The sequence below is a fragment of the Salmo salar genome, chromosome ssa15 (genome assembly GCF_905237065.1).
Source record: "Salmo salar chromosome ssa15, Ssal_v3.1, whole genome shotgun sequence".
Lineage (NCBI taxonomy): Eukaryota > Metazoa > Chordata > Actinopteri > Salmoniformes > Salmonidae > Salmo > Salmo salar.
The window spans coordinates 58,816,989-58,829,941 of NC_059456.1; the positions used below are offsets into that span (position 1 = coordinate 58,816,989).

At 41.3% G+C, this 12,953-nt stretch overlaps 1 protein-coding gene across 2 annotated transcripts in view; it reads left to right on the top strand.

Annotated features, from left to right (window-relative positions):
* The window catches only part of LOC106571809 (probable methyltransferase-like protein 24), a 119,869-nt gene that overhangs the window by 71,403 nt on the left and 35,513 nt on the right, over positions 1-12,953 (top strand). For both annotated transcript variants that reach the window (XM_014145276.2, XM_045695896.1), the window contains exon 3: positions 12,209-12,354. In XM_014145276.2, coding sequence (XP_014000751.2) covers positions 12,209-12,354 — 146 coding nt within the window. The remainder of the gene's footprint in view (positions 1-12,208; positions 12,355-12,953) is intronic.

The following is a 12,953-nucleotide window of genomic DNA, read 5'->3' on the forward strand; positions in this document are numbered from 1 at the left end:
CTTCCAAATGGACAATGACCCCAAGCATACTTCCAAAGTTGTGGCAAAATAGCTTAAGGACAACAAAGTCAAGGTATTGGAGTGACCATCACAAAGCCCTGATCTCAATCCTATAGAAAATGTGTGGGCAGAACTGAAAAAGCGTGTGCGAGCAAGGTTACCTACAACCCCAACTCAGTTACACCAGCTCTGTCGGGAGGAATGGGCCAAAATTCACCCAACTTATTGTGGGAAGCTTGTGGAAGGCTATCCAAAACGTTTGGCCCAAGACAAACAATTTAAACAATTTAAAGACAATGCTACCAAATACTAATTGAGTGTATGTAAACTTCTGACCCAGTGGGAATGTGATGAAAGAAATAAAAGCTGAAATAAATCATTCTCTCTACTATAATTCTGACATTTCACATTCTTAAAATAAAGTGGTTATCCTAACTGACCTAAGACAGGGAATGTCTACTAGGATTAAATGTCAGGAATTATGAAAAAAATAGTTTAAATGTATTTGGCTAAGGTGCATGTAAACTTCCGACTTCAACTGTATGCACTTAAATAGCAAATGGGGATGCTTTTCCCATGGTTCATTTTCATGCCAGCCAGGTAGGCTATACTCCTGTTGTAAAGAGAAGCAATGTGCTTAATGTTAGAAAGTTGAGAAATAAATACAGTAGGCCTAGCCTATAGAAAGCTGATGGGATCCTCCTCTTTTTAATTGAGGCCATCACTCGTTTTTCTCACACAATTGCATAGCCTATAGAAATGTTGAGCAACATGAGCTCATTCTCTCATGGAGTGTTCGATTAGATTTTCGATTACATTTGCATTGATGTCAAAGTGATTAGAGGGACAATAGAGTGCTGAGTACCAGGAGGCAGTTAGGAAGTTTGGTAGACTACTAATGACCATCAGCAGCATCAGAGCTTGGAGAAGCCTAATTACCGGTGACTAAACGGTCATGTCGAATATGACTGCCGTCATGACTCGTGACAGCCGGTGCTTCAGTAATATGGTCACCGTAACAGCCCTAGTTCTGGGTCCAGATCTGGACCGTGGTCTACCTATTGAGGATGGCTGTCCTATATACCCACTGCTTTTGACCAAGGCCCATGTAAGGAATTGAGTGCAATTTGGGATACACACGTTATAACATCTTAAGGTACACTGCCGTTCAAAAGTTTGAGGTCACTTAGAAATGTCCTTGCTTTTGAAAGAAAAGCAACATTTTTTGTCCATTAAAATAACATGAAATTGATCAGAAATACAGTGTAGACATTGTTAATGTTGTAAATGACTATTGTTCCATTTTTAATGGAAAATCTACATAGGTGTACAGAGGCCCAATTGTGGGATTGATTACAGGCTCAAAATGGCCAGAAACAAAGAACTTTCTTATGAAACTCTTGTTCTGAGAAGTGAAGGCTTTTCCATGCGAGACATTTCCAAGAAACTGAAGATCTTGTACAACGCTGTGTACTACTCCCTTCATAGAACAGCGCAAACTGGTCCTAACCAGAACAGAAAGAGGAGTGTGAGGCCCCGGTGCAGAACTGAGCAAGAGGACAAGTACATTAGAGTGTCTAGTTTGAGAAACAGACACCTCATAAGTCCTCAACTGGCAGCTTCATTAAATAGTACCCGCTAAACACCAGTCTCAACGTCAACAGTGAAGCGGCGACTCCGGGATGCTGGCCTTCTAGGCAGAGTTCCTCTGTCCAGTGTCTGTGTTCTTTTACCCATCTTAATTTTTTCTTTTTATTGGCCAGTCTGAGATATGGCTTTTTCTTTGCAACTCTGCCAAGAAGGCCAGCATCCTGGAGTCGCCTCTTCACTGTTGACGTTGAGACTGGTGTTTTGTGGTCCCGTGTGGCTCAGTTGGTAGAGCATGGTGTTTGCAACGCCAGGGTTGTGGGTTCGATTCCCACGGGGGACCAGTACGTGAAAAAAATGTATGAAATATATGCATTCACTACTGTAAGTCGCTCTGGATAAGAGCATCTGCTAAAATGTAAAAATGTTGCGGGTAATATAACAGAAAACCCTTCTGGGGAAAAAACAGCATAGACCAGCATATGTTGCTGACTAGTCCTGGTTTTGTTGGTGACCAGCCTTTGATGTGTTTTGGCAACTTTGATGCTGGTATGCTGGTGACTAGTTCATGCATATCCCCAGCCAGATTGGAGATATCCAACAATTGGGACTTATATTCACACACAATCTGCATGGACCAGTATTGACCAGTGTCATCACTTTGCCCTGTTTGGTGTTTTAGTTTAGTTTATTAATTCGACCATTTTAAAAAACAAGCACACATAAAACTTAAAAGCCATACATGCATACATAAAATCATCGAGGATAACACACAATAAAGTCTGGGACTTATTCCCATTCTGGTCCTCTTGAGACAAGATTGCTAGACAAGATCGAATACAGTATGGCAGTGAAATAATAAAACAAAAACATCTATCTCATCATTCCAGTTACATCATAGGGGTTATTCATATGGGCACAGAAGACATCAAACATATTTTTACTTTATTTTTAAAGCTGTCCAGAGAGGACGTTGATTTTATAGGCAGAGGCAACTCATTCTATTCTGAGGCTCCAGTATACAAGAAAGTACCTTTCCCAGCATTACTCCAGAACCTGTATAAGCACACATCAGCAACACCTGATCTGGTGCTGTGATTGTGTGCATCCCTAACACGAGGAAAGTAATCACTTAGATATCTGGGCGCAGGACCATAAATACTCCTGTAAACCAAACCTAGTCTAATCCGGGACACCCTAGCCTCAACAGGCAGCCAGTTTAGTTCCTGAAAGCAGCTCCTGCCTATGTGAGTACATGGACTCACCTTCAATACTACCCTGATCAGCTTATTCTGGGCTATCTGGAGCTTCCCCCTTCATAAGTTTAGATAAACCCCCAAACCAGGAAGTACTAGCATAGTCAAAATGGCATTGAATGAGGGCAGAAGCTAGTACTTTCATGGAGTCCTTATCAAGCAGCTTGGACTTTCTAGCCAAAAACTTTGTCCTGGCATTAACCTTCCCTAGCACCTTATTGGCCATGCTCACACCTCCCAAGCTTCCATCAAGGATTCATCCCAAGTAGCTAACAGAGGTTTTAGTAGTCAGCACCTCACCCCCTAACTCCACTCTGATTTCAGACAACCTACCCAATTTAGGTCTGGATCCAAAAATAATTGTGTGCAGAGATAAGTTATTATCTCCAAGCCATTTGCTAATGTTCGTAAGCTCTGTGCTAAGTATGCTCTCCAACATAGTTTTACTTTTGTGAGACACCAGAAGTGTAGAGTCATCCGCATAAAGAAAAAGACGGCAAGAACAAGCATATTTCATATCGTTAATATACAATAAAAACAGCAGAGGCCCAAGCATGCTCCCCTGTGGAACGCCACAACTCATTGGTTTTGCCTGAGACAGTGAACCATTAACCTCTACTACTTGCTCCCTTCCTGATAAATAGGACTTTACTCAGCCTAGAGGGATACTGCTTAACCTGTTGGGGGTAGGGGGCAGTATTTACACGGCCGGATAAAAAACATACCCGATTTAATCTGGTTATTACTACTGCCCAGAAACTAGAATATGCATATAATTATTGGCTTTGGATAGAAAACACCCTAAATTTTCTAAAACTGTTTGAATGGTGTCTGTGAGTATAACAGAACTCATATGGCAGGCAAAAACCTGAGAAGATTCCAAACAGGAAGTGGCCTGTATGACAAGTTCTTGTTCATCTTGGCTCTTTTTATTGAAGACTGAGGATCTTTGCTGTAACGTGACACTTCCTACGGCTCCCATAGGCTCTCAGAACCCGGGAAAAAGCTGAATGATATCGAGGCAGCCCCAGGCTGAAACACATTTGCGCTTTTGGCAAGTGGCCGATCAGAGGACAATGGGCTTAGGCGCGTGCACGAGTCGACCCCATGCTTTATTTTCTTTCGTCTTTTTACCTAAACGCAGATTCCCGGTTGGAATATTATCGCTTTTTTACGAGAAAAATGGCATAAAAATTGATTTTAAACAGCGGTTGACATGCTTCGAAGTACGGTAATGGGATATTTAGAAATGTTTTGTCACGAAATGCGTCGTGCTCGTCACCCTTCGTTACCATTCGGATAGTGTCTTGAACGCACGAACAAAACGCCGCTGTTTGGATATAACTATGGATTATTTTGAACCAAACCAACATTTGTTATTGAAGTAGAAGTCCTGGGAGTGCATTCTGACGAAGAACACCAAAGGTAATAACATTTTTCTTATAGTAAATCTGACTTTGGTGAGTGCTAAACTTGCTGGGTGTCTAAATAGCTAGCCCTGTGATGCCGGGCTATCTACTGAGAATATTGCAAAATGTGCTTTCACCAAAAAGCTATTTTAAAATTGGACATATCGAGTGCGTAGAGGAGTTCTGTATCTATAATTCTTAAAATAATTGTTATGCTTTTTGTGAACGTTTATCGTGAGTAATTTAGTAAAGTTTTAGTAAATTCACCGGAAGTTTGCGGGGGGTATGCTAGTTCTGAACGTCACATGCTAATGTAAAAAGCTGTTTTTGATATAAAAATGAACTTGATTGAACAAAACATGCATGTATTGTATAACATAATGTCCTAGGTGTGTCATCTGATGAAGATCATCAAAGGTTAGTGCTGCATTTAGCTGTGGTTTGGATTTATGTGACATTATATGCTAGCTTGAAAAATGGGTGTCTGATTATTTCTGGCTGGGTACTCTGCTGACATAATCTAATGTTTTGCTTTCGTTGTAAAGCCTTTTTGAAATCGGACAGTGTGGTTAGATTAACGAGAGTCTTGTCTTTAAAATGGTGTAAAATAGTCATATGTTTGAGAAATTGAAGTAATAGCATTTCTAAGGTATTTGAATAACGCGCCACAGGATTCCACTGGCTGTTACGTAGGTGGGACGATTTCGCCCCGCCGACCCTAGAGAGGTTAACCCCAGTGCCTCCAGTTTGGAGATTAGGGGACAGTGGTTAACTGTATCAAAGGCCTTCTGTAGGTCAAGCAGTACCATTCCACACAGATTTCCCTCATCAATCTCTTTCCTGATGAAGTCAGTCAAGTAAAGTAGACATGAATCAGTGGAGTATGTTTTTCTAAAACCCGACTGAAAATCATACATTAGACCCTGTTTGTTAACATATTCATACATTTGCTCATGTACAATTCTCTCCAGGATCTTTGATGTTACAGAATGGACTTATGGAAAGCCCTTTTGTTACCACAGAGAAAGACTCTACAGGATGGTAACATCAGAAAGTTAAACAATGAGACAACATTTCTGTAATGGAAGGGTCCGTTGGTACTTAAAGAATATGATGTCAGATCAGTCATTGTTTTGGTAGATAGGACGACAGAATTGTATCTTTGAAAGTCTACACATTCTAGTTATCAGATTTACATCAAAATGTTGCATACCGTATGTGATTAAACATGAAACTATTTGTGAGAAGATAAAATGTGATTTTAACTTCTAAATGAGAGAATGGTTTCATAAGTAAACTTATGTTCAATCAGTTACCCCACCCATGGGAGCACAGACATTGGTTAGAAGGATCTAACCAATATATTTTTCATGTAAATATAGTGTTTTTTTCTTCCTGCTTTTTATTTGTAAAAGTAGTTTAACATGAAGATTGGTACAGTTTTTATTTTTTGCTTATTGGGTTGATATAAAATGATACTAGATTACTTTAGAAACAAAACTGGCGTTGACTGATCAGATCAAATGATTGTGTCACGGTTGTTGTCGGTGAATGAGGACCAAAACGCAGCAGGTACGTGAATGCTCATCTTGATTTTTAATTACTCTCAAAAATGAACATACAAAATAACGAAAAAACGAACACTCGACAAATAAACAGTCTGGTAAGGCACAAGGCTATACACAGAATAATCACCCACAAATAACACATACAAACACACCCTAATATATGGGACTCTCAATCAAAGGCAGATAGACAACACCTGCCTTCAACTGAGAGTCCCAACCCCAATCAACCAAACATAGAAACACACACACTAGACTAACCATAGAATTAACTAAACATAAACCAAAACCAGGAAATACTAAATCAAACACCCTTTACACAAACACAACACCCCGAACCACATAAAACAAATACCCCCTGCCACGCCCTGACCAAACTACAAAACAATTAACCTTATATACTGGCCAGGACGTGACAGATTGACATAAAGAGCCATTGTGTTGAACACTGTGCAATGTTTAACAGTGAGAATGGCAGAATGGTGAACTTACTAAATGAAATGAGAGTTTGACTGTGTGATATTAGGTTGCTTCTTGTGTAAATATTTTCCGTCTGGATTTTAATGATTTGTGAGAATGGCAGAATGGCAGAATGGTGAACTTACTAAATGAAATGAGAGTTTGACTGTGTGATATTAGGTTACTTCTTGTGTAAATATTTTCCGTCTGGATTTTAATGATTTGTATCAGTACAAAAGCCCACTAACGATCATTAACATTTAGTTCCAGAAATATGAGGACTGCTGTCCTAAAGTTTAGAAGGGTGAATTTCAACGTGGAGGTGACGATCACCACGCTGGAATGGTGAATTTCGACGAGACCAGCCAGAATACAGCATGAGTTGATTATGGCAACTTGGTATGAACTCTAGAAGTGATACATCCTAGACGTAGAGTTATCAGCTGCAGCTGTAAACGTACATGGCCTAGAAAAGGACAGACAATCTCTTAAGAACGACATTAGAATGCATACGATTCTGTATTTATGGTAGCATAGCTTCTCAAGGTCCGATAGAGACCCAATCCCTTTGTCCCTCAGTCTTCCCGCTCTTTCATTCAAACAAACACCCTTCCTTTGTGTAACCAGCCGTCATATCGGGTTAGCCCACTAGGGGCTTTTCATGACATGATTAGTAATCAATGTGTGATCTATCCTGTGTATATATATATATATATATGTCATTCTGTGTATTTATTTAGGTATTTAGTAAATAAATAATTAAGCCAATTTGTGTATTGCTGATTCAACTTGTTAGCTAGGGTTCGTACAGAGTACTTACGACAATTTAATTCAATCACGTAATCAATTAAATGTTAGATAATCGATTTGAAAAAATAGCATGTCATATAATTTAATCATAGTCAGAGACACGACACCAGCATGGACCAGCTTTAAATTTATGCTGGTCTATAACCAACTCTAACTGTAAATAAAGCACCCTTTTCATATATGTTCATTGAAAGACAATTTGTCTAGCTTGACAGCTCAAACATACTCCATTGATTACCATAGAGATGGCGTTCTGATTCATCTGATTTGTCTCTTTGCTACTGTGGTTTATGAAAGTTCAATCAGGCAGGCTGATTTGAATGCTAATTTAACTTTATTCAGTAAAGATACACTTTGTTTCCTATTATACGGACATATTTAGAATTGATACAAATGTATCATCATCAGCATAGCGTCTTATTTCTTCTCCTCTTTCCTATTAGCCACATGTGGAATGTCATTCACCTATTTAACTTATAGCCTATAAGCACGGAACAATAATTCACATTCATCTTGCTTGCTGTTCAACCTATCGGCTCACTTTTGCAATTATCACTTTCCACTCTCTCTTACCCATGTTCTCTCACTTTCTGTTTTCAGCAAAGGTTTCAACTACCATCCACCTCCCCACCCCAACCAGCTATAATAAGTTTAAGGCCCCTCATTGGAACTCCTTTCCTCCAGCCGAGGGGTTTCGATGCCAGCTGCCCAGCAAAGGGCTACCTGTCATCAGCATCTGGCTCCGAGGAGCATTCCTCGGAGACGAGGCCATACCCAAAACTATGTAATAAAATTCCACACTGCATTCTGTCTCTGTTGTTCATTCAGTTTAGCCTGTACTCGATTTATCTTAATCAATGAGATGTTCTTGCCTTTTTTGTTTGTTGATTGATGTGTTGTTTGAGGATAAAGATTGCGAGGCAGAGACAGGGTCGGCTTTTATGCCCTTGTGTCTTATAATCAACAAAATACAAACTCCAACTGCACTGTGTGAGAGAGGCTATAACATCAGTCAAGTTGTTTAAATAGTCAAGTAAGGTTTATCCTTGCTACAGACCGACCATTTTCTGATAACGAAGGCCATTGTGCCTCTGTAATCAAATTATGTTTAGAAACATCAGCAAACCTCCTATCTTTTCTTTCATATACCGTGGGCCTACAGAGTTCTGCTAATGACGAAGCACTTACTCTACAGTATATCTTACATGGCAGGCATGTAGCTTATAATGAATTAGCCTTTGGATGTGCGTGTGTGTGTGTGTGTGTGTGTGTGTGTGTGTGTGTGTGTGTGTGTGTGCACGTGAAGGGGGTTGTTGGGGGTGAATCGCCTATCATCTCGTCTGACAGGCGGAGAGGGAGTTGCAGTGACTATAACAGCTTCCTCAGCAGTAATTCTGACTGACGTCGTGGTTGGTGGAACTCAACTTTCGAGAGAGGTACGCTGCACTGCGTTTGGCAAATCATTAGCAGTCAATGCAACACACACACACAACAGTGGGAAAGGTGGAGACTGATCAAGGTAACATACTGTAATACTGTAGTGTTGCAGTATATTCAAAATGACAACAACGTGTTCAATAAAACATGTTAAAATCAACAATAATGGGCCAATGCAATTAGGAACCTCTACAACACATAACTGCAACAGCTAAACAAAAATCCTGCAATACAGCAGTATCATCGCTACCACAGCAATACATGGATGGATGACTGCCTCCCATTTCAGCATAGCTCACGGTGCTCACCACAACACAATGTATTCATAAGGCTGTTTAAAATTCTATTCCATTCTGCGATTTTTTACAATGTCATTGTTGCAGACTGCTTCACAGAAGTCCCCAAGGCTCCAAGTGTGACTGTTATTCCCTCACAATAAGTCACAGCTCTTGACTTGGTCATGCCTCCTATTGCCTTCTGCCTTCTTTTCATGCCAAAAGTTCTGTTCGGACAGGATAAAAGCATTGAGGTCCTCCTATTCATCTCTATTGATAAATGCTTTTCTTCTAAAGATTGAAGCAGTCTGAATCCATCAATTCCAAAGATTTATGACATCACAAAGCGTAAGAACCCTCTAGGGATTCTAGACTTTGTCCACTTTCCATTAGTGGTATGGGGAAGAATTCATAAATGTCAGCAAAGTAGAGCACATTTTACGTTGGACATAGTCACGACCCACCAACTGGTGCAACCGGCCCCTGGTTAGGGTTGGGCTAACATGGTGGTTCAGAAAGAGAAGGATTTATGACCAGTCTCTGTCTGGGCAGTGGTCTCTATGTGGATTAGAACAAATAATCAGTCTGTCTCTGTCAATTACTGGCTGGTCCAGTCCAGTTCAGACAGTCTCTGGAGCAGATAGAAGAGCTAAAGCAATCAGACAGAAAACAGTCTTAAATCCTGTCCGTCGCAACACCTCCCAGACACACTCCAAACACACATTCTGGACACACATTCAGGACAAACATTCAGGACACACACATGCATGAATGCATGCACACATGCCTCCACGCAAGCACACACATACACTCTATCAATGATGCCTTTGGCTCACACACAGCTCTTCACACATACTTTAAACACCCATCCTTGTCTTTTTGCCATTGGAGTTTGCCGTCTCTCTCTAATATACACCCCGTCCCAAACAAAGAAATACCTACTCCCCATAGACTAAGACAAGCCAGTGTAAGACAACTGGTTCTGTTAGTCTTGGTGTTGTTATCGGCAATGGTGGCTGCAGTAGAGATAGGGGCCTGGAAGGGCAGATATCTCCCTCTCCTTCTCTCATCCTCTCCCTATTCTCCGCTCCTCCTCTCTTCCTCACTTCCTCTTGTTCTCACTCTCTTCTGCTGACAAGAGAAACTTGGCAGTGTCCGCGTTCAACTCTAGCTATTAATGAATCTATTGATTTTGTATGTAGTTTCAGTTAGTACATGAACTTTACAGTATATACAGTGGGGGAAAAAAGTATTTGATCCCCTGCTGATTTTGTACGTTTGCCCACTTACAAAGAAATGATCAGTCTATAATTTTAATGGTAGGTTTATTTGAACAGTGAGAGACAGAATAACAACAAAAAATCCAGAAGAACGCATGTCAAAATGTTATAAAATGATTTGCATTTTAATGAGGGAAATAAGTATTTGACCCCTCTGCAAAACATGACTTAGTACTTGGTGGCAAAACCCTTGTTGGCAATCACAAAGGTCAGACGTTTCTTGTAGTTGGCCACCAGGATTGCACACATCTCAGGAGGGATTTTGTCCCACTCCTCTTTGCAAATCTTCTCCAAGTCATTAAGGTTTCGAGGCTGATGTTTGGCAACTCGAACCTTCAGCTCCCTCCACAGATTTTCTATGGGATTAAGGTCTGGAGACTGGCTAGGCCACTCCAGGACCTTAATGTGCTTCTTCTTGAGCCACTCCTTTGTTGCCTTGGCCGTGTGTTTTGGGTCATTGTCATGCTGGAATACCCATCCACGACCCATTTTCAATGCCCTGGCTGAGGGAAGGAGGTTCTCACCCAAGATTTGACGGTACATGGCCCCGTCTATCGTCCCTTTGATACGGTGAAGTTGTCCTGTCCCCTTAGCAGAAAAACACCCCCAAAACATAATGTTTCCACCTCCATGTTTGACGGTGGAGATGGTGTTCTTGGGGTCATAGGCAATGCTCCTCCAAACACGGCGAGTTGAGTTGATGCCAAAGAGCTCCATTTTGGTCTCATCTGACCACAACACTTTCACCAGTTGTCCTCTGAATCATTCAGATGTTCATTGGCAAACTTCAGACGGGCATGTATATGTATTTTGGAGCAGGGGGACCTTGCGGGCGCTGCAGGATTTCAGTCCTTCACGGCGTAGTGTGTTACCAATTGTTTTCTTGGTGACTATGGTCCCAGCTTCCTTGAGATCATTGACAAGATCCTCCCATGTAGTTCTGGGCTGATTCCTCACCGTTCTCATAATCATTGCAACTCCACGAGGTGAGATCTTGCATGGAGCCGCAGGCCGAGGGATATTGACAGTTCTTTAGTGTTTCTTCCATTTGCGAATAATCGCACCAAATGTTGTCACCTTCTCACCAAGCTGCTTGGTGTTGGTCTTGTAGCCCATTCCAGCCTTGTGTAGGTCTACAATCTTGTCCCTGACATCCTTGGAGAGCTTTTTGGTCTTGGCCATGGTGGAGAGTTTGGAATCTGATTGATTGATTGCTTCTGTGGACAGGTGTCTTTTATACAGGTAACAAGCTGTGGTTAGGAGCAGTCCCTTTAAGAGTGTGCTCCTAATCTCAGCTCGTTACCTGTATAAAAGACACCTGGGAGCCAGAAATCTTTCTGATTGAGAGGGGGTCAAATACTTATTTCCCTCATTAAAATGCAAATCAATTTATAACATTTTTGACATGCGTTTTTCTGGATTTTTTGTTGTTATTCTGTCTCTCACTGTTCAAATAAACCTACCATTAAAATTATAGACTGATCATTTCTTTGTCATTGGGCAAATGTACAAAATCAGCAGAGGATCAAATACTTTTTTCCCCCACTGTAGAACATGTAATGAAAAAATAAACAGAAACGTTGAACTGCAACATGGAGTCAATGGAATCCTTGAGCATTAAGGCAAGATTAAGGTGCCCTGTCCCTCGTTGTGAGATGGAGAATCATGTCAAGGATGGAGGACGCATTTCCTTACACTAAATCACATTTCTTCTTCTTCACTGAAACCAAAAGGAAAGGAAGGCGAGGGGCAGAGGAGGAGAAATGGAGAGGGTGCTACTCGATGAGAAAGAAAAACATGTTGAAATATGAATATATGTGTGTGTGTGTGGTGAATATGTGATCTGACAGGGCCAAGGGGTAACTATGGTATACACTATACAGTATGTGATGTTGATGATTATTACAATTACAATGATAACGATAGGGATGATGATAACGATCAAATCTAATTTTAATTGTCACATGCTTCATAAACAACAGGTGTATACTAACAGTGAAATGCTTACTTAATCTTCCCAACAATGCATAATGCAATAACAAATATATAATAATAATAATAATAATAATATTTTTTTTAATGAAATTTTTGGGGACAAGTTTGCTGATGACCCCTGTGTCTCTCCTACAGATGTCTTGTGCCCCCCCTTCCCGAGAGGGCCCCTTGGTACTAGAGGGTCAGGAAGGGCCAAAGGGGCCCTGGGCAGTGTGTCTGGACAGGAGGTACAGCCTGGCACAACGGATACACACCAAACACTGCCGGGTCTACTCTCTGGGGTGAGTGCACACACACGCACGCACGCACGCACGCACGCACGCACGCGCGCGTGCGCGCACACACACACACACACACACACACACACACACACACACACACACACACACACACACACACACACACACACACACACACAGTCTTGTATAACTAACCTTGTGGGGACACACATTTCAGTTCCATTCAAAATCCTATTTTGCCTAACCCTTAACCCTTACCTTAACCCTAAACTTTCACCCCAAAACCTAACCTTAGCACCTAAACCTAACCCTAAACCTAATTATAACCCTAACACTAATTCTAACCCTAACCCTAAACCCCGTAGAAATAGCATTTGACCTTGTGGGGACTAACAAAATGTCCCCAGTTAGCCAAATTGTGTTAATTTACTATTCTTTTGGGGACTTCTGGTCCCCACAAGTATAGTTAAACACGCACACACACACGCACACACGCACACACACGCACACACACACACACACATACACACACACACACACACACACACACACACACACACACACACACACACACACACACACACACACACACACACACACACACCCGCGACACCCACACACACAGAAACACAGAGAAACAG